This window comes from Neomonachus schauinslandi, chromosome 5 (genome assembly GCF_002201575.2).
Source record: "Neomonachus schauinslandi chromosome 5, ASM220157v2, whole genome shotgun sequence".
NCBI classification, from domain to species: Eukaryota; Metazoa; Chordata; class Mammalia; order Carnivora; family Phocidae; genus Neomonachus; species Neomonachus schauinslandi.
In genome coordinates this window covers 138,763,136-138,785,434 of record NC_058407.1, presented here as the reverse complement: position 1 = coordinate 138,785,434, position 22,299 = coordinate 138,763,136, and the positions used below count along the sequence as shown (strand labels likewise).

The 22,299-nt window shown below is 50.7% G+C and overlaps 2 protein-coding genes across 4 annotated transcripts in view; both read right to left on the bottom strand.

Moving 5' to 3' along the window:
* The window catches only part of MAPK8IP3 (mitogen-activated protein kinase 8 interacting protein 3), a 47,501-nt gene extending 43,896 nt beyond the window's left edge, over window positions 1–3,605 (bottom strand). For all 3 annotated transcript variants that reach the window (XM_021698093.1, XM_044915572.1, XM_044915571.1), the window contains exon 1: window positions 3,288–3,605. In XM_021698093.1, the coding sequence (XP_021553768.1) occupies window positions 3,288–3,605 (318 nt within the window). The remainder of the gene's footprint in view (window positions 1–3,287) is intronic.
* A 5,527-nt stretch (window positions 3,606–9,132) lies between these two features.
* Window positions 9,133–22,081, bottom strand: JPT2 (Jupiter microtubule associated homolog 2). The gene is made up of 5 exons (XM_021698122.2): window positions 21,984–22,081; window positions 17,352–17,500; window positions 12,444–12,586; window positions 10,836–10,884; window positions 9,133–10,165 (listed from the first exon to the last, which is right to left on the bottom strand). Exons 1-5 carry the CDS (start codon window positions 22,025–22,027, stop codon window positions 9,978–9,980), a joined length of 573 nt encoding a protein of 190 aa, XP_021553797.1. The 5' UTR covers window positions 22,028–22,081; the 3' UTR covers window positions 9,133–9,977.
* Window positions 22,082–22,299: the final 218 nt, after the last annotated feature.

Below are 22,299 nucleotides of genomic sequence, written 5' to 3'. Positions count from 1 at the left end.
TTTATGTAACCAGAAACATACAGTTTGGGGTAAAACTTTCCTCCCGTTGGACGCCTTTCTTACGAAGCTGCAGATGCTGGGGCCTCAGCAAATACCCACATACACTGGATGGTCTTGTAGGAGTTCGGGGTATTACTAGTAGTTTCTTTAGGGCTGAGATGAGTTTGATGCAACAATGGCTACTGATTTTTCGTCCTATGCGCTACATGCCTGACCTCCGCGGGGAAGAGGGCTCTTTGCTATCTGGGGAGCCCTCCACCTGTTCCTCCTGCAGGGTCACACCAGGTGGGCATCTCCTCGCGTTCCAGTCCTCCCACTCAACTGCCCACTTCCAGCCTTTCCTAATGCTAGGAAATTAAAGATTCAGCATTTTTAAGGTCTCTGTAGAAATTTTAGAAGCCAGCTCTGCAAGCTTGAGCAGGACTCAGTTATAAGTACAAAGCCCACACAACCAGAGACCAAGATGCCCGCGCTTGCCATCTGCAAATCAATCCATCAAGGTGCTCTCTCCCCTGACTCAACTAAACTTGCCTCTCCGCAGTTCTTCAGGAAAACAACAGCCAACAACGGGACTTGGCACTTGATATGAAAGCAGCTTCAGGGCTGGCAACTCCCTCACTGCCAGAGGGGGCAGACTGGTCGATGGAAGTGCAGCTCCCAAGGGCAGGGCTGGCACTCAAGCCTGCATCTGTGGACTCTGGGCCTCGGCCCCACTCCTTGGAGCCTACTATCTCTAGCCAGACCTAGAACATACTCGCCATCTCTTGTTGCTGTTATCATGGGCAGTAAGTGAGGGACAGGGATATTTGCTCTGCTCAAGGCTTTTTAAACAAAACCTGCAGGTTCCGCCTGCTTGGAAGGCTGCAGGCGGCTCGGGTTACCCAGCTCTGACTAAGCCTTCTTGCGCAGAGTGGCCAGAGACGCAGCAGCTACTGGGCAACATGAGCGTGTCTCAGCCTGTGATGTTCCAGCTTCTGTATTATCAGACACACATCTGTGATCTCAATTCCCTGCCTAGAAAAATTAGTGGTCTTTTCCACAAAACTGGAAATGACTGTCTGTTGGATTTAATGAACACGATACAATACCAAAATGGTTACACTATTTGGCCCTTTTCTTTAGCTGTAACATCACCTGAGGTCTTTGCAAGGGCGTCCTGTTAGCATCTAACCACAGCTTTGTACTGGCTAGCCAAGCATTTGTTTGCTTCGTGGCCCTCTGCTCAGGAAGCTCTGTGCCGCTTCTCTTCACAGCCGGGCAATGCTGGGTCTCGGCCTCAAAGACTGTCCTGCAAACCACACGTACACCCTCTGGCTCTTAGTCTGGGGGAGTGCGAGCGGGAGGCCAGAAGCAGTCACTCATGGCTGAACTTGAGCTGTACAGAGCAGAGCAGAGGCCTCATGAACACTGAGCTAATTTTTAAGCTAGATGGTTATGATTCATAGCCTTAAGTTTGTCCATCTTGATTTTCCCCCTTCAGTGTCTTCTCAACCACAATGCTGACCACAGAGGTACGAGAAGAAAGAAAACAAAGTTACTCAAAACATCATCAGCTAGACATTACGTTCGTGCAGAGAGGGGTCAGAGAAGTGAAGGACACTGCTCAGCATTAGGGAGGCAGCCCCAGCCCCATGGCCGGGCGAGGGAACCCCAGAACTCCAGTATTCTGGAGATGCAGCTCTCTGACCTCCCACAACAGCATGATATAGAAAAGAAGAGCCCAGGCCAGGAGTCAGGGTAGACTGGGTTCGCTGTGGCTCTTCTAGGGCATGTGATCTTCGTCCAGCAGCCCCCCTTCTCGGGTCTACTTCTTTCCCCAGGAAACGCCTAGGGCCACTCTCAACCCTAAAATCCTATGAGCTCTTGCATACCCTTAAGTTGGGAGCTTTAAACCGGTTCACAGCTTGACACCCCAATCAATAAACAACAGCCTCTTGACAAACGTATGAAATCCAAAAGCAAAATAACTACCAGAAGTAGGAATGATATAAAGCACTTTAAGTTTTTATAAACATGCTTTAAACCAAACTAGGACATAAACCACTCTGATTTAAGAAAAAGCCCAAATACTGAAACAATCTTCTATTTCAATACTAAAGTAAAAAACGTGTTAAGCCGAATTAATTGAAAAAAAAAGTGGCTCATTTAATAAGAAACTCTGTATTCATAAAGCAGAGAATATCACCTAATACCTAGAATAACAGAACATCCGAGAAGCTTAGAGATCACCTAGGGCAATTGATTCATTTGATGGAAAATCAAAATCCAGACTGGGCAGGCGATGCGGACAAGGTCAGAAGAGCAAAGCAGGGATGGGAGCCCAAATCCCCTGCATCCTTGGGTCTGGCATACTGGGAGCTAAATGTTTGATGGTGAATGAATGAAGGCAAGCGGTGTTTCCTACAATGCACGGTTCTCCAAACTGGTTCATGAAGAAGTGATTTCCAGGTTATGGAGATATCCTAGAACGCCATCAAATAATTCAAAATTCCATTTGTAATTTCTCAGAAGCCAGAGTGGAATTTCTCAGCCTCTCCCAGGTAAGCTAACAACCTTCCCAACTGAGGGGAGGACAGGGCAAAGACATCACCTCCAGAAACCTGGAGTCTTTCTCCTGGTGCCAGGGCAGCAACCCAACCGTGCCTCTTCCCTTAGGTGTTTACATCAATCACCAAACTCATCCATGTCACAGACCTCGTTTGGAAACACTGGGCCAGGGACAAGGGAAAGATCTTGTGACAACAGACCACTTCCAGACGCAGAACCCTAAGATCAGATATCTCTTTTCTAGCTGGATTTAGAATTGCAGCAGCCAAACACAGTAATGGGGGTCTATTTAGGAAGCTGGTTTGCGAAACACACACACATACACACACACACACACACGACAAGAACGGACGTCTGGAATGAGAGGTGGGTATGGGGGAGGAAGCGAGGCCTGGTCTGAGGTTCGGGGCCGCTGAGGCTGCAGGCTCCTGTGCCGCCAGGGGCTCCGGGGTGGAGCGGGGATGGGGGGGGGCCGCGGCCGGGGGCTCCGGGGCCGGAGCGGGGTGGGGGAGGGGGGCGGTGAGGCTGGCCGGGGGTTCCGGGGCCCGAGCGGTGGTGGGGTGGTGAAGTCGGCCGGGGGCCCCGGGGCCGGAGCACGGTTGGTCGGGGGGTGAGGCCGGCCGGGGGCTCCGGGGCCCTAGCACGGTGGGGAGCTCCCGGCCCCCGGGCGCGGCCGCCGGGGCGGGGCGGGGCGGGGCGGGGCGGGGAGGGTCTCCGGGCGGCCGGCCCGGCCCACGCACCTCCTCGGCCTGCTTGCGCAGCGCCTTCTCCCGCTCGTACTGGGTGAGCAGCTGCTCGTTGTCCTCGCGCAGCAGCTCCAGCTCTACCTCGTGCTCCTGGTTCTCGCTGAGCACCGAGTCCAGGTTCTCCAGCACGTTGACCACGAGCGGCATGAGCTCCTTGACCACCTCCTCGTCGTAGCAGTGGATGAGGCGCTCGAACTCGCGGTAGATGGAGCCCGCCAGTCCCGACACCCGCTCGGACATCACCGAGCCGGAGCAGTAGTCGTCCTGGTACACCACCACGCCGCCGCCCTCGTCCATCTGGATCTCCATCATCGCGGCCACCGCCGCCGCCAGCGCGGCCCGCTGTCCGCCGGCGCGCCCGCCCGCCCCGGCCGCCCGTAGTCCTCAGGCCGCGGCCCGTCGCCTCCGCCGCCGCTGTCGCCTCAGGGCTCAGGCGCCGCCGCCGCCGCTGCTGCTGATGCTCCTGCTGATGCTGCTGCTGATGCTGCTGCAGCTGCTGCCGCCGCCGGCGAGGCTGCGCCCGTCAGTCAGCGGCCGGAAGTCCTGCTGCCCGGAAGTCCCGCCCGAGCCTCGCGCCGCCGCGCCGCTAGGGGTCGTGGGGCCCGTGACGTAGCGGGAGGTCGCCCCTGGGGCGGAAGCTCGGCCGAGCGGGGCCGGAGGCATTTCCGGTCCGGGTGTTCACAGCTGCTGCGGGCGGGCGCGGGTCACACTCCGTGGGCTCCCGCAGCTACCACGACACCGGCCCTGTCCTGTGACCTGGCGTGTGCCCCAGGAGTACACGAGCGCAGCGCCGCCCGCTCCCGCTCATTCGTCCCCCCCGACCCCCGGGGGCCCAGTGAAGGGCATTCGGCCCTCTCGCTCCCGAGTCCAGGAGGGAGCCCCTCCTCCAGGCCGCCGCAGAGTCCTGCGTTCCGTGGGCCTCCTTCAGACTCCCCAGGCCCACTTTACCGTGCCACCACCCACTGGGCCTTCCAGTTCAGTGGTTGTATTTTAAATTTCTGTGTCCTACTGAATCTTACAGGCTACGGCTTGATAGGCTTGCTATTTCTTCCACTTTCAGTCACTTCTATGACATCTCTTTAGTAAGCTTTTTTTTTTTTTTTAAGTAAGTCTCGTAATCACCGCACACACGGCCTTCGCGGGCCTGATTGTGCCGTCTGGTGTTGCGGTTGATTCTGGCCCTGGCAGCCCCACCCTTCCCTTCTGAACTTGGGAATACTTTGAAGCCTGAATGTAGAGTTGCTCCGGACGGGTTTGCATCTTCTTTTACTGGCATCTGAAGACACCATCAACCCACAACTTAAACTTGCAGCCTGGGGGCCACCCAGGTAGTGCTAATTCTGATTTAACACAAAACTGTCTAGCTTAATGCCGACAGAAATACTCTTACCCTGGCTTTTACCTAACAAAATGCTTCAAGGTCAGTTCACCCTAACCTGATTGCACCAAATCAATGAACTGTCCTGCAGATGATGCCTTAAGTACTATTTTTTTTTTAAAGATTTTATTTATTTATTTGACAGAGCACAAGTAGGGAGAGAGGCAGGCAGAGAGAGAGGGAGAAGCAGACTCTCCCCTGAGCAGGGAGCCCGACGCAGGGCTCAATCCCAGGACCCTGAGTACTATTATACCAGTGTTCTCCTGGTGACCTAATTTGCTCTATGGATGGATGCACACCCACTCCATTAAGAGAGAAACCAAGATCCCACCTCAGATTCAGATTATCTGGATTTTGATGCTAGCTAAGTGACTCAATCATCCCAAATTTCATTTACAAACTTAGCCTAAAAGTATTACCAATCTCCTGGGAAAGTTATGAACATTAATAAGCTAATCCATGAAAGGGACTTAGCACAGCTCTAGTCAATAGTAAGCATACAATATAGAATTAGTAGGTTTATTCTCAAAATGATGAGCAGGACAAACAGGTATGTTAAGTTTTTCCTGGTAAGTTAACAAAGAAAGTTTATGAGTGTTTTGGGGGGATGGTGTCCAACTCATAAGACATGCCTTAGGCCTTTTTTCAGACACATGACCCCTTTGAATCCCTGAAGTGCCAACTATAGTCGGGCAGCCCCCACTGTGAGAGGCCAACTGACTTTGCCACCAACTTTGTTTGTTTGGGTTTTTTTTTAAGATTTTATTTATTTGACAGAGACACCGCGAGAGAGGGAACACAAGCATGGGGAGTGCAAGAGGGAGAAGCAGGCTTCCTGAGGAGCAGGGAGCCCGATGCAGGGCTCCATCCCAGGACCCTGGGATCATGACCTGAGCCAAAGGCAGACGCTTAATGACTGAGCCACCCAGGCGCCCCGACTTTATTGGTTTTCATTACTAACATAATTGGGCACATTTACTTGAAATTGGTTGAAACAAAACAAAGTTTTAACAAGGTAATATGCTGGATAATTCCTGATGCTTACTGAAGGATGCAGCTAGGGCACTTGAGCATCAGGCAACCTAAGCTAGAACTTGTTTTAAAAATAGACTTGCTTTCAGATTTAAGGTAATTGGAGATACAAATTTTTTTCTTACTGCAAGACCCTAAAATGTAAGATGAGAACACAGGTCTCAAACGTTCCACTTTAGCCTGGCTCTGTCAATGGATGGAGCACTGGGCTTCCAGGAGCACACTTGCTGTGATGAGCAGTGGGTAATGTATGGAAATGTTGAAATCTATACCATACAGCTGAAACTAATAGTACACTGTATGTTAACTGGAATTTAAAGAAAAACTTAAAAAAAAAAGTCTAATTTGCTAGAGTAGAGAGTCATCTAGTCCTTGTAATGTCCTTCTCAATTCTTCCTACACTAAATTTTGATGGCACTTCGTAGTCACACATAAAACAGGAATATTGCATTTATGATCTCCAAAATACTAAGGATTAAGGATATCATGCAAAGAAATGAACTGAATAACACAGGAGGAATATACATCCTCGCCAAGTGTGGAAAATAATAGGACCAAGTTATGCTGTGCAAAGAGCCAGTACATTTCTGGAGAAAGCACAGGACATGCAACAGTAACCCTTTCTCATTTGTCGTTTGCTCCCTCACCGTAACACAGGTGGAGCTACCTTGTTCTTCATCTGAGTGGCCACTGCCCAGCCCCTGAAGGCAAATGGGTTGTGACTCTCTGGGCCCGAGCCTGGCCTGTGGCTGGAGCAGCGGCTCCAAATTGGCAGTGTCATGTCCCCAGTGCCTAGCCCAGGTCTTGAGACATGCTCTGCACTGAAACGTGTTTTCAGGTGAACAAATGAAGGCAGAGTCAGGTACTGTATGTCAGGTTTTCTTCTTCTTTGAGAGAGTACATGCACGCATGTGTGAGCAGAGGGAGAGGGGGAGAGAATGTCCAGCAGATTCCCTGCTGAGCACGGAGCCCGAAGCGGGGCTTGATCCCAAGACCCCGAGAACATTACCTAAGCCGAAATCCAGAGTTGGAAGCTTAACCAACTGAGCCCCCAGGTGCTCCTGTCAGTTTCTTTCTGATGTGCTGTTCTGGTGTTGGCCCTGGTCCAGCAGGAAGAATGCTGTGCAGCCTCCTATGGGACGGGCATGCATATGCACACACACGTGTGTCTCCAAGCAGGTGGTCTGAGCGGTTTCATCATCTTATATCCATGTAATGCACATAGATATTGTCTGCTTTTAGGACATATGAAAATTCCTAATGTATAAGAGGAAAAGATATTCAATCTGTGCTTTCTCTATAGGATTTTGACCTACAGGCAAACTGAAAGCTTAACACCTCATCTACTCATTATCAGGTTTCTTACTGGAGTTTCAAAGTCCACTCAGGGGCAAGTTCAATACCTTGGTTTTTAGGAAAACAAATGGTGTAGGAGAAAAAGGAATCATTACCTTTAGCTTACAGAAACCCCAAAGAACACTGGCATATTCCTGCTCATTCTACTCAAAGCTAAGTCTTTGCTTTCCAAATCTTTGAACCTTAAATCTGTAATCTTTGAGAAGATTAGTTTGGGCATCCTCTGGCTAAATGGAAGGAAAAAAAAAAAAAGGCAAACCCCTTCACCAGAGAAAAGCTGTAAGGAAAGGAGCAGGGCTCAGGCACCGTGGAGAATGGATGTTGAGGAAAGCATGCGTGGACATGCACACAAAGAACTGACACGCAAAGACTTCGAGTACATGATTGCTAAGTTTAATTCAACGGTTATACCCAATCCTGCCTTGTAAAAACAAAATGCCCCTATCAAAACTATATTCTGATGTGAGTACAGGCTTCTTGTTTTTGATACAGCTCTAGAAAACATTTGGCACCAAATGCACATAAAAAAAGTTTTAAGGCTTAATAAAAATACAGACTAATAATTTCAAAATGCAGCTTAGAGGTTGAGAACAGGATGCTGAGTTAATGAATTTCCAAATACAGGCAGTCCCCGATGTATAGAGCATTTTCCAAATATAAATGGCCACCTCCATCCGGCTCACAGGAACAGAAAGTCCTCTCCTGCTTTTCCCAGTTACCAGACTACCAGGCACTCTAAACCCACTTCTACAGCCCCAGGGAGGGAAGGCTGGGGAGAGAAGGAAGGCAGGGCATCTGTCTACACTGCACAGAGGCTCCTGCTACAGTTCTCCTTTGCCTGCATCCCCGCCTCTGCTCCCCATCTCCACCCAGTATCCCTGCTGATGGACAGAACTGGGTGGACAGTGAGGGAAGGGGCGAAGCCACAGGGCCCAGCAGTACAATGTCAGGGTTCCTGGCAATCCAATTTGGCATCCACGGATCATTTTGTTGCATACTAAAAACCACAACAAAACATAGTCATAAATGGAAGTTCACTTCTACCATGAGAACATTGCATTAAACAAAAGTTACTGTGTTTGGGCTTAAACCCTAACTACCATTTATGACATTTTCTAATGGGGAAAAAAATGCTCTGAATTCCAAACAACTTTCCTTTAAGTGGCCATTTGAAGGGTGGAGACAGGAAGTACTTGAGAGAGTCACATGGAAAGAGTTTCTTGCCTCCTGAGTGAACAGGGCAGTTGAAAGGGGGAAAACAAACGGTCTTTGGTTGACAAAGCCACGTGCAGGTCCCCCCAGTGTGCCAGGTGTAAGAGGCGGAGCTCAGCAGATAGCTCCTGCAGGCACTTAAGTGTCTAGGCCACTGTGGGTACGATAAAACACAGCATTGTTGCTTTTTTAAATTTGTCATGATGCAGGTATTTTTACTACCTAGCATTAGCTTTGTAGGCTCTCATACCAAGATGTACCCCGACCTGAAACCTGTCCTCTGTTAACTGTTGGTCCAACATGAGTGAGGTGCAAGGTCTGAGACTGAGCCCTGTAGGGCCAACTGGGAGAAACTTTGCCTGCCGGGACCAAAGCAACAGCGCTCTGGCCAGCCCGTTCTCTGTGCCGACAAAGCATCATGGAATCAGCTAGTTGAGACTTCGATGTCAAACTACTTAATTTTCTGGGCCAAGGTCTCCAGGTTTCTTCTGGAAACTGAATATGGTCCAGAGGTTCTGCAAAGCTTTATAAAGAGCAGCTAAGCAAAGTTTCTTCCTCTTGGTTGTACCTGAGCAACTGACTTTTTCCTAGAAAGGTTGTCAGAAACAGGGCAGAGTCAACAGTCACTTATGTAAAGCTGGTATCTTAGAAAAGCTTTTTAGATATTATTAAAGATTCAAACCGAAGAACCCAAGGTTCTGAAGCATCTCTTCTTCCCACCGTCAACAGGAGTAAAGACGCATGAAGGATTTCAGTCACCCCATTGCCTGGATGCATGTGGACAGTTTTACAGCTGCAGGAGCCGGGGGGGGGGGGGGGGGGAAGGGGGGGGGGGCCCCCCGCAAGAACTGTGGGTTGACAAGGGAGGTGTCTGCATCCCTGGAGAAGGGCACAGGCCTAGACAGGAGGCCACTCAGGAAAAGAAGGAACAATTCACGGCAAAACCAGCCTGGGAATGAAAGGCAGAGATTCCTACGTAAGATCTGGCCAAGATTTTAAATGGCAGAAATGGAGCACCTCAGAGGATCAGGGCACAAAATCTTTCCCTAAAGCATGAGACTGAGAATGACTTTTTGGTTTTTGTTGACAGCTGCCAAGGACAAGCAACCGAGGTGGCTCAGGAAACGTGCAGAGCACCACACTGGGGCTGACCGGAAAGGAGGCACCGGGGGCCTGCAGAGGCAGTCCCAGGGATGGAAACGGTCCCGTGGTGAATGGGGTGCGGGGCCAGCCAGAGACCTCCAGTCCCCACCAGTAGTGTTTTGGCCTGTGCCTTGCTTGTCTATCCCACAGCAACACACAGGTTGTTTCTTATTTTCTTGCCAAGGCTTTAAACTTAAACTCTGCTACTGTGTTCATGATCCCCAGACCCCCGGTTGGCCAGCAGAGCGCCGGTGCGGCGAGGCTGTGGGCAGCCCCGCGCCACCAGGCCTCAGTGTGGCCTTGCACCACCTGCCCCCATACCCCTCGTTGAGTCCCGTCACATGCGCAGTTACAGTGAGTCCCGTTTTATCCCCACCAAGACAGGTCTCCCGCAGTCTGGAGGTAAGGTCCCCCTGGCTCTGTGACGGCAGTGGGGCCTGAGCAGCGGCTTCAGATACACAGCAGACCCTCTCCCCACCCGGCTCCTTTGGGCTAAAAGAAACTATAGTATTTGAAATCCTATCTCTCCGGGTTCTTGCCTGGCTACGCAGCAGCAGCCCCTCTTAGTAGAAGGAGATACTGGATTTGCCTCCAGGCGGGTTGAGGACTTTGTTATGAGAGCGTGGCCTCGGGCCCAACCTGGGCTCATGGCTGTCCCCCGCGGGCATGGGCACCGGCTGCTGGGCGCGGCCCGCTTCTCCAGGGCCTCCCTTCTCACCGGGCTCTTCTCTGGGCGACGAGCTCGTTGCGGCTGTGGGACAAAGTCGGCATGCCATCCCGTTAGAGGCCACGAACCAAACAGGCAAGCTGCGCCTACAGAGTCTGTGGCCCAGAGTAGCCAGCAGGAAGTGCACAGTGTGATGGGAAAAGAGGAGCGCACAGAGCCAGGCCTCCATCTTGTCCCAAGAAGACTGATTAGCGGAGGCCGTTCCTGAACTGGGCCAAAGCTGGGGCTTCGTACTATAAACTCCTTAATAGATTCCTAATAAGCCGATTACTTTAGTGGGACCCCATCCCCCCTTCTGCCACCTCAAGGATAAATAACCAACTTTCTCAACTTGAACATGAAAAGGAAGAGAAGGAGCTCATCTCAACTGGGGATCTAACAAGGGGAGGTGAGGCTTGCTGACACTCCTCCTCGGACTTTCTAGATGAACGAATGCCCCTGTGTCTTGGTTATCAATTGAGGGAGTGGTGACCCGCAGCAGAGCCAGCTAGGAGAGCAAGGCGGGGCTCAGAGCCAGACGCCCAGCTCCTGGCCTTCTTCAAATACTACATATCCTCTTGGTAACAAACATGCCCTTGTTTCTGTCAGCAGGCCTGGAAGGGGCACAGAATGTTCCTGCTCACCCTCTAGGGGCGTACCAGCACCTCTCCCAGAGCAGAGCACTTAGCGGAAGGGACAGAGAACAGCAACTCACCTTTAGGGGCCGATTTTGGGTCTTCTCCCTCACACAAGAACACGTGGTCCTGCAACGAGGCAAACCCCAGGTTAGTACGTGATTCAGACATTTTACCTTCATTCAAATGGATGATGAAAATCAGGGCACAAATGGGTTTATGTTTAACTTTTCAACATCTTTTATTGTGGCCGTTCTGAACCATGAGCAACGTGGAGGGAGCGATGACATGAATTCCCCACAGCCTGCCACAGCTGTGACGGTAGCTCACCGCCATCCAGATCTCAGCCACACACTTCCAACCACACTGCCTCTGCCCCTTGGGCGAGTATTTTAAAGCAAATCCCAGATATTTCGATTACCCACAAATATTCCAATTTAAAAATGTCCTTTGGGCGCCTGGGGGGGTGGCGCACTCAGACAGTGAAGCGTCCAACTCTTAATTTTGGCACAGGTCATGATCCCAGCACTACACTGTTTGGATTAGAACTCTATAGTCAGTTCTGAGATTGGGAAGTGAGAGTTCTCCAACTCTGTTCTTCACTGTTAAGCTGTCTGGCTACTCAGGGTCCCTTGAGATTCCCTATGAATTTTAGGATAGATCTTTCCACTTAAAAAAAAAAAATAAAGTAAAACCAAAACAAACCAAACAATATGGTGAGGACTTTGATAGGGACTGTATTCTTCCCCTCCCCTGCTTTTTTAGGGGTGAGGGGAGGGAGGGGTAGATAGAGAATCCTAAGGAGACTCCCTGCTGAGCGCAGAGCCCGATGTGGGGCTCGATCCTACAAACCTGAGCCAAAATGAAGAGTTGGACACTTAATTTAAGCCACCCAGGCACTGATAAGGACTGTATTTTTTAAATCTCTTTTTAATCATCAGGATTACTGACTGCCCTCTAATGACTGCTATGTGAAGTCCTCCATTTTGTATTACTCAGACGGAATCCCTGTGGTGTCAATTAATATGAGGGTTGGTCTGACTTGGGCCTGATTTTTTGATAAGAATTTAAAGGTGGGCTGTGATGTTCTGTAAGGACATATATTTTTGGTTATCTCTCGTTTTGTGATGTTAGCCACTGATGCTCATTGCTGAGATCCAGGATTTTATTACAAGTCGGCAAAATGGTGATATTTGAATTCTGTTATTCCGTCTTCATTTTTGGCTGAGTACCCCTATAAAAGGAAAATTCCCTCAGCAGCAGCCCCCCCGAGACGCGCCGCATGCGGAGACGCTAGCAGATGCCGTACTCTGTCCTCTGGCATTCTCTAAGCCACAAATTAGACTTTAAAAAATAGTGAAATTTTATGAGATGTTCAATTTTCTGAAGAGCCTCACTGCCCTCAGGGCAGAGAGGGGAGCAGCCCATCGGCAGGGGCAGTCGCCTCCACCTGCACACCAAGGCCAGCGTCCCCAGGCTTCATTCATCACGAGACTGGAGTGCCTTTCTTCGCTGACTCGGGAGCTGTGAAACTCTGTGACTAAGGGCTGCATTCAGCAAAACCAACGTCACCCACTCTGCCTCTTCCTGGTCACACACCACACCTGCCTTAGAGCCTTTCCAAGGACTACTTAGCTCAATTTTTGTTTCTCTTACTTTCACGTCTGCTACCTGAATGTAACCCATACCTTGGGTTTGTTTGGGTGTGCCAAAGGTGAAGTGGCAGCAACTGGGGACCCAAAAATGTCACTGGTCTTCCCGCCAGGTGGGTTCAGACGCTGTCGAGTCTGCACAGGTGTGGATTCGTCAAAGATACCGCTTCCTTTCCCCCCTGTAGAAACAATTACGTAACAGTGAGCAACCCAGAATAGCCACTGGGTGCCACCCTCCACCTTCATTACTTCAGAGACCTCCCCTCACAGGGACACCCCAGTGCCAGTCCCTAGTTCAGGCCAACAAGGAGGTGTGATCAGGTTGATGAGGGTTCCTAAAGATGTACGTCAAAACCAACCCCTTTATCAGGGGCCTGTTGGGACCTTCATTTCTGGAAGCTGACCTGGGCTGGCCTCTAAAGCAAGATGATAAGATGGCATAAAACAGCATTTCCCATTTAGAACTTCCTTAACCTTGAACTTGTCATGTTGTCCTGCTGAAGAATCTTCTTCATTAAACCATAAAAAGTTCTTTATGTTAAAAGCAAATAGCTGTTGCATTTTTAGGCCAGATAGATAGAAATGAATTTAACAACATACCATATTCACAGCAAACCTGGAATCTGGAAAAAACACCTATTAGTCATTCTTCTGACCTCATTCTGGCCAGAACTCCCAGGGACAACTAGGTATGTCAGCAAATTACAGACACACAACACCCTACAGTGCAACTCTAAGTGATCTGATGAGCCGTAATGAAAATATGCATCCAACATGTAACTTCTCATAAGCTGATGAGTCTGGCCAGACATCAAAGTCAACGCCCAAATGCCTCTGTTAAGCAGAAAGACGGCAGCCACACAACACCAGCTGGCGTCTCTTCACTTGGCAAAAGCCAGCACCTTTCCGTGGAGAGCTGTGCTAATGGAGGTGGGCCACCAGTCACGGCCCTGGGGCACCAAGGACTTATAATCTTACAAGAAGAAAGAAGACGCATTCCACTAACTAGCTAGATGACCACACACCAATTAGTTGGCCTTTCTGTGCCCCCAGATGCTCAACTATAGAAAGAGCAGAACAAAGGGACCTGCCGCAGGTCCTTCCAATGACTCACCGTAGCTCACACGTCAAATGCCTAGAACAATGCCAGGGACACAAATGCTCAATAAACGTTCACTTTATTTTCCACGTACTGATAAAGAAACATCTCCTGGACGTATATACTGCTCAGTGAAAAAAGGCGGAAAACAATCTATACAGCGTGTAACATTTTAATATAAATGGAGGAGATATTCTCACTCACCTGTGTCTGAACAGAAAAGTGGTTACTCCACCCCCCCGCCCCTGGACTGTGGCTCCCCGTGGGGGCTGTGTGCACAGGACCCGGGGCTGGACGGGCCGTGGGATGCAAGACTGTTTAGCATGTCCTTTCTCAGAGCTTTGATCTTCTCTTACTGTTTTCAAGAGCCCACATGGCAAGCAGTCACTTCCTGGCTAAAATCGCCCTCGCCGCTAACAGAGAAACATGAGCACGCAGAACAACCTGGACGCCTAGCTCCCCGTGGGCCCCGCGGGGAAGGGCTCCATCAGCGGTTCGTGCTCTCACTTGCCTTCAGAACCATCCTGAGGGCCCCAGCAGCCAGAGCGGACTGTAAAACAGAGTGGCCTCTGGGGCGCAGCCTTGTGGGGACATACAGAGTACAAGCCCAGTGAGAACTGGAACAGAGCGCAGGAAAGAGCCCTTTTGGAGCAGAAGAAAGGGTCAAGAACGTGCGGGGCTGCCTGTGCAGGAGATGCATGCACACTCGTGTCATCTTGGTGCCAACATACCTCACCCTCCCAGGACCCACAGGCCCGGGCTGGAGATGCCCACACAGCACAGCACTGGGCCGCCAGGTGGAGCCCCTGTGCGGTCACTCGCCCAACTCTGAGCCCCGACAAGTGGCCGGAACCTTCTCGCCTCCATCTATCAACTGGTCCTAAGTAACAAGAGTACTGATCTAGGGCCATTGGTGACATAAGCGAGTGAATGCACATGAAGTACGCAGAGCACTGCCTGGCAGAGTCAGCCTTCAGTGATGCTGCTGGGCTGCCATCAACAAAATATCTCCGCCACAAAGTGGAGAAAACCACAGCTTCAGCTCATCCCATACTGCGCCGTTTCTGGTTGTGCTACAAAGGCTTAAGTAAATTCTCTTAAAAATGTGCATTCATTAAAAAAAAAAAAAAAAAGAAAATAAAAGTAACTCAATTTGAAGTTTTTGGCTAAAGACACTGCTCATTAAAAAACTGTTCTTAAATTATGAACCATAACACAAAAGTTCCTAAGACATAATCATCACAAATAACAAAGACGACCCAGGTCACTACCACCTGGAGTGTAGAGAGCACAACGGCTCCCAGAACCCTGGGTGTCTTTCCCCGCACCCCAGGTCACCAGACGCCTGCATTTCCTGCAGACCACAAACTTGTTATTGTTGGTATGTTTTTACTGTGTGTATGTCTAACACTAAACAATGTAGTTCTGTTTTTGTACTTTATAAAAAGGAATCACCCTGCTTGCCCGTTAGTCAACATTTTACCTGAAAGATGAACTCAGCTCTGAAGAAAGAAAAGATGTTCAATTTAGTCATAAAGATAAATTCAAGATAGGCTTTTTTAAAAGATTTATTTCCGAGAGAGAGCGCGAGATAGAGCACGCACACACAAGCAGGAGAGGCAGGGGTAGAGGGAGAATCTCAAGCAGACTCCATGCTGAGTGCGGAGCCCAGCAACCCTGAGATCATAACCTGAGCCAAAATGAAGAGTCAGACGCTTAACTGCCTGGGCCACCCGGGCACCCCTAAGATATGCTTCTGTAAGAACCAAACTGCAAAAGACAGACACCCTGCTGGCAGAGTGGGGAGCGAGCATCGCACACATGGTGGTGCATGCTGGGGCCCTCTCACAACCAGGTGGAAGTGTCTATCAGAATTTTAAATTGATCCAGCAATTCCATGTCGAAAAACTTACCCCAACTGATTTTTCAGGTAAGTTTAGAGCATGAGCTCTGGAGTCAGGCAAACTGGGATCCAAGGGCTAGTTGTGCCACCAGCTAGGTGTGAGCTCTGGGTGTAGCAGTGAACCTCCCTGAGCCTCTGTTTCCCTCTCTGTCAAGAGGCGCCCCCCACCTACCTCCTAGGGGTGGAGAGAGGGCCACACGAATACACGGAAAGCACTGAGCCCAGTCCCTGGCCAATACGGAACTGTCCATACGTCTCTGCCATCAGTGTTGGAACAGGGAGAATAATTTGGGAGAGATGTGAGCCAGGCAACCAGCAAAGCCCGTGCGTGAAGGGTAAAGAAACACTGGGTATGACAATTCTTGGCAAATGCTCAGTGACGATCACGGCTCAGTCACGCCCCCCCATCCTGGACACGTTTCTCAGTCAGGCCCTCTCATCAGAGGGCAGGAGCCTGGGTCCGTGGCAAGGGGGGGGGGGGCACACTGGCAATTTTCCCTTTCGGCCTTCCCTTGAGAATTCATCAGATTGTTTGCCAAGAGCACTTGGCAGGCCAGAAAACAGACCCCAAACAATAATAGCAGGAGAAGCAGGAACCCGGCACAGGGAGTGAACTCAGCGGCCGTTGCCACATCTTGTGACCGCGAACAACATAGAGGCTCTCTATCTCTCCAGTCTAGAGGGGCCCAGGCTGCCCGCTGGGGAATCAGATGAGGTTGAGGGTCTGCAGAGCAGCACCGCCCCAAGCTGCCATACTTTCCAGGGAACCCGACACCCCAGGGGCAGTTCCAGACGCCCTCTGTTGAGCCGGCAGCCAGTTATAGGTACACAAGCTAACATACGGTACTTATTCTGCTGTTACCGATACAAAGATGTGCGGGGCTGACCACTCCAGCCCCACACCTGTAAGCTGGACATGATGAGAATGTTCCTCACTTTTAAGAACCACCTGCTTCTTCTATATCCCAAACTTTAACCCTCCATCCACCCTCTCCGGCAAAAAACCACCACCCAAACACAAAACTAGCTTTTGAATCTACTGCTTTTGTTTCTCTGGGTTTGGTCACTGCAGCGGGGTAAGGAGCAGCTCTAACTTTGGTTCTGTTGGATTTATTATCTGCCTGAAATACTGACCCCTGTGTCTGACCTCTCAAAATCTTCCAGGAATAAACCTTGTTTTCCCTTGGGGATACGGAAAAGGGAGAGCTCCTCAGCTAACTATCACCATACGGTCGCTCAACTAGATAGTCTATCAGCCAAGAAAAAGATTTTTCTAGGATTTTTTCCCACTGTGACTACTGGAATGTGGGATAAGCATTAAAGAACTATATGGACTGAGTCATCCTTTTTAGAGTTTCGATCCCATTGACAATCTGAATCAAAATAGTCTCCCTAAGAGAAATGTTTAAATGCACAACTTGCACACAATTTCTGGAATCACAAGGGCCCATCAGAAAACTGGGAGAACCTCCCTGGTGGGAACCAGAATCCCGTCATCTGCCTCTGTATCCTCAGTGCCTGGACTCAGCCACGGTCCGCTGACAGAGGAAGGAGGAGTCAAGAATGACTGAGTTGGGGACGCCTCGGTGGCTCCATCTGTGAAGCATCAGCCTTCGGCTCAGGTCATGATCTCAGGGTCCTGGAATCGAGTCCCACATCAGGCTCCCTGCTCAGCAGAGAGTCTGCTTCTCCCTCTGCCTCTGCTTGCCACTCCCCCTGCTTGTGCACACTAATAAATAAATAAAATCTTTAAAAACAAACGAACAAAGAAAAAAACAAAACAAAATCATCCTTACATTCTAGAACTCTGACAGCAAGGGATAACCTATACCAGAAAACAATTGAAAGGGTCGATGCAAAGAAATAAAAAATGTTATCAGAAGAAGAGCATAAAACAGAACATACAGAGGCCAAAGGACTGATGATTCACAAAGGCCCATACCTGGAGGATTGGTCCTTTTAGGGATGTTCTGAGGCTCTTCGGTTGGTCCAAAAATATTAGATGCCATTCTATTGGGCCTGCTTGACGGAGCAGCTTCTTCTGGACTTCCAAAAAGATTGCTGGCCTCTCCTCCCGGGGGCTTCATGGCCCTAGGAGCACAGACTGAGCGTGAGTCACTGATGGCTGACCTGGCTGAATGACACACCGCGATTCTTTAGCACTGGCAAGACTGGTCTACAGACAGCCACACAGCAAGTAAACCTTCACTGCCCTTAAAGTTCTTTTTGTATACCTTGGTTATGCTGAAAACCCTCTAGAAATGTACATACTTGGTAATTATTCCTGTGATCCTCTCATAAGTAAAATTATTTTCCCTAAAACAATGTGGAAACTGAACCACATTCAATAGAGTTTAATGCTCATTTTAATTAGTACCCAACAGTGTTTATTACTACAAACACACTCAGGGTGCCTGGCCAGCTCAGTCAGTAGAGTGTGCAACTCTTGATCTCGGGGTTGTGGGTTCAAGCCTCATGGTGGGTGTAGAGGTTACTTAAAAAATATGTATTAAAAAAATTAAAACAATACCGTAAACATATCCAGGATTGTTTAATACCGTAGCTTACATTTGCTAAGTGCTTACTATCTGCATTTACTGTTCCAAAGACCTTACACAGCAGCCCTCTCAGGCAGGCCTTATTTTCACAGACAATGAATCTGAGACAGAGAAGAATCACAAGAAAGGTCATGTGGGAAGTAGCAGAACCAGAACACAAATCCCGGCAGTCTGGGTCCAGAGTTCAGACTACGCTCTCAGGGTCAGGATCAATGTGCGGAATCCACCCTAGGATAACCACCTCCAGTCCTCAAGGCCCGTAACCAACGGATTCTCATCAGAAAGATCAGAGGGCACACCTGCTGGCACCACTGTTCACACCAACACATGTACACCAGGGGTCCTGTCCGCCACCCCAACATGCGCCCACTCAGCCACCAACAGCAGCATCCACCCCAAGTCTCGACTGGGGGGAAACGGCCATGCACCATCTGGAGGTTTATAGGAAACATTTCAGATGTGGAACACCAGGACGCTGAGTCACTTTTTATGGCAATAACCGAAGTATTAAATGTTCACAAAGCTTTGCCCTGACCCCACCCGCCCCGGCCCCAGGGCTTCAGACTACTCCAGCAGAGCAGTCACATGCTGAAGTCATGTGCATCTTTTCAGAACACCCACAGAGATTTTAAAGATGTATTTTAAAGGTGAGAGGGCCCTGCTGAAACAGTTCTAAACCGGCGAGGGGCCCAGGCTCCTTCCCAAGTCCTCAGCGACAGGGCTGGCTGTGACTGCAGACCCGGAGAAAGAGATGGAAATGTGGAGCTCCACACCACCCAAAAGCCACCGCACTCCACAAACACAGCCCACGTCGCTCACAAGAGCAGGACATCTGAAATGTTGTTTGCTTCCTTAAAAGAACGAGAGAGGGAGCTGATCATTCATTGCAATTTAAAGCGAAGTGAGTTCTCAGACTCTCCAGCTGCAAGGAGGACTGCAGAAAGCACCCCTCCGCTTTAATGAGGGCGGGCAGACCCCTTGGGCAGGCTCCCACACGGTGCCAAGTCCCTGGCCGCCTGGGAGGAACAGGAGGGTGGATGCCTACTCAATAGTTAGTAGTTCCTTAATGATTTGGTGAAGGAAAAAAATTACTTCAGTTTGAGAAAAAATTAAAAACAAAACAAAACAAACCCCTAATAACCACAACTTAGAAAGATGTTAACAAGTCCTCAGGTCACATAGCCCCGGTCACAAGTGACATTTTCTGTATTCCTGGCTGGCTACAGCAGGTCCAACATGCTTTGGAAAGTGGGGTGGGGATCTGCAATCTTCAGAACTGAACTGAATTTAACATCAAGTCTCCTGCTGAATTAAAAATTTATTTTACAGACTTATTTGAAACACAGCTCTGCTTTCAAACCCCCAGGTCCTGCTCCAATCTGAAGCAGACTCTTCTGGATTCAAGCTCTTAGGACTCACTCTGCATCCCTGCAATCTCCCGGTCCCCTTTGCCCTGCGCCCTGGCTTAACCCATCCACACGGCCCCTGAGCACCTGTCGCCGGAAGCCGGCGCCAGACCCCGTGCACAGAAAGGTGGGTGACAGTAAGTCCTGAGGCTGGAGCTTTATTCCGCCAGGAAAGCCAGCGCTGCAGGTGCAGGGGGCTCTAGTGTTCCCATCAGTGACGCCACGGGCACTGGGTCTTGCTGGAACCCCAAAGATCTCTCTGGAGGAGCCAAAGTCCAAACTGAGTCTGCGGTCTCTGTGTGGGAAGGGTATCCTCGGGGCAAAGGACATAGCCAGAGTTGTTTGAAATGACCAAATGTTAATTTTGGGTGGTGGAAATACAGTGTTTATTACATTATTCTGTGTACTTTTCTTAATTTTACTTTATTTTACTTTGAAAACAAGGGAAAAGAAATGACAGCCAAGAATGCTGTGCATAGTGGCCAAGCTACCTGAGAAGGGACAGCGACACCTTCATCCCGAAGGCAACAGGGTGGATGCTAGGGTCTCCCAGCCTTGTAGCAGTCATGCAAATCACACAGGCTGCCCCAGCAAGGTCTCAAATAAGGGAACTGAGAGTGGAAGAGGTTCTTTTGATAAAAACAGAACCCACAACAATGCTCAGTGTGGCCTTCACCAGGCTCACCAGCAAGGGCAGTTACCTCTAGGACACAAATTAGAGAGAAGATGGGAATACGAGTGAGCTCAGAGCTGACAACGTGGGGAACATTCCAATTACAATGACCTTGTTCTCTTGTCTACCCCTCACAATAGTCTAATGAAGACACTGAAGTACACAAGAGGAACCAGAGGGCTGGTGACAAAGAAGAGCCACAGATACAACGCGAGGGGACGACAGCACCAGCTGAGGCAGGGAAACAAAAACCACTCTCACCTCCAGGTCCTGAGCCTCCCTCAGAGAGCTAGTGTCTGTGTTTCAGAAAAGCCTGTGGACTGGGCAGACTTGGAGAGAAGCAGTAATAAAAGGGAGACTTGGATAAATCCTTTACAGGTGTACATTTTACAGCTGAAAGGGAGGACCTCAGATCAGGGATGGCTCAGGCATGACGCTTGGACAGTTCAGAGTCCCTTTAACACAAGATAATCCCTCAGCAAGAAAACAGAAGATGCAGGGCCTTAAAAGAGGAAATCCCAGCTGGGCAGTCTTACAGCCACGACCACACTCCCTCCCTCAACAGCCAAATAAGATGTGAGGCCCTACAAGGCCTGTCCAGCTAATCAATCCCTTTAAGATGGCTGCGGAAACATAAAACATCTGATTCCAAGCAAAAGCTTCCAATTACATGTAATCATCCAGCCGAGAAGAATGCTTTTCTTCTTCAATGTCCTAAAAGGAAAAATTTTCTCCTTTTCCTAATACCCTCTCCAACACGAGTCCCCCAAAGAAGTGTGGAGTATTCCTTTAGCCCAACAGCTCTGCAGCTCCAAGAATCAGTACAACACCAGCGTCAGGGTGTTTATTCATAAACGGCCTCCTTCACTGGGCCTCCGGTGGTGAATGGGGTGAACCCAGAGGACAAGAGGAAGAGAGCTGGCGGCTCCTGCCCAGCTGGAGTGGGCAATGGTCCACAGTACTTACGGAACACTCTGGGATAAATCTCTGGCTCCCATTAGTGCACATGTAGACGTGTGTGACTGCTAGTCATTGTTCTGTGGTCTGATGACTAATTAGTTAGGTGTATTACTGAACACTGACCTGACTCCCCCAGACTTTACAGAGTTTTCAGCAAGTCAAAGCACTTCTTTCACTTATTACCTACTGGACGTGGTATTTACCTCAACAGGTGTCAAATACATATTCTCTTCTACTTTTAGGGCAAGGCTGGGGGACAGGAGAGTATTACAGTAATGAAAACTCATGGGCATCTAAAACCCCTGAAATCTACAAGGTAAGGTGGCTCCTACAGTTTGGAGACCTACAATTGGATTTCTGCTTCTATTACTGGCAGTCAGCTTGGTTCTCCATCAGCAAGGCAGAGAGGATACGGCCTGGCTCCCAAACTATAGGATCAGGGTAGGACAGCACTTGGCCCCAGGGTACCCCGGCTTTAGGGGAGCGCGGCGCCCGGCCCCACGGGGGACCACGGGATTAGGGGAGCGCGGCGCCCGGCCGCACGGGGGACCCCGGCATTAGGGGCGCGCGGCGCCCGGCCCCACGGGACCCCGGCATTAGGGGAGCGCGGCGCTCGGCCCCACGGGACCCCGGCATTAGGGGAGCGCGGCGCCCGGCCCCACGGGGACCCGGGAAGGAGCCCAAGACGGTGACCCCCACCCCGCGGGCCCATCCCCACACACCCGCATGGTCCCGGGCTCCCGGCAGCGGCCCCGCACACCGTTCGGCCAGCGTCTCCAGACGCGCTGGACACGGAGGAGAACGAGCCCAGGAGGAGCAGCGCGGACGGCGCGCCTCAGGCCTCCCGCCCAGACCCTGCTCGGCGCGGGGAGCGCGTCCGGCCCGAGCGCCCGCCTCTCGGACGGGGACGAGGAGGCCGCGGCTCTGTGAGGTCATCAGGCACCCGCGCCCGCCATGTGGCCGCGCCCGCCACGCACCTGGAGCCCGCCCGGCCGCCGTCGCTCTCCGGGGCCTGGAACATGTCGCCCGCCGCCAGGCGCCTCCTCGCCCGCCGCACCGAGGTTTCCGCCCGCCCCCACGCAGCGCTAGGCCTGCCCACCCGCGTCCCTTGGACATCGTCAACGCCAGTCACGCCGCCGCAGCCTATCGCAGCGCCGGGCCGTGCCCCCGCCCCACCGGGGCAGAGACTCGGCAAGACTCGCGCCGCGCTCGCAGCCGATTGGTGAGAGCTGATGCCACTCAGGCCTTGGGCGCCGAAACTGGGCAGCAGAGCTGCAAGGGGGCGGGCCCTGC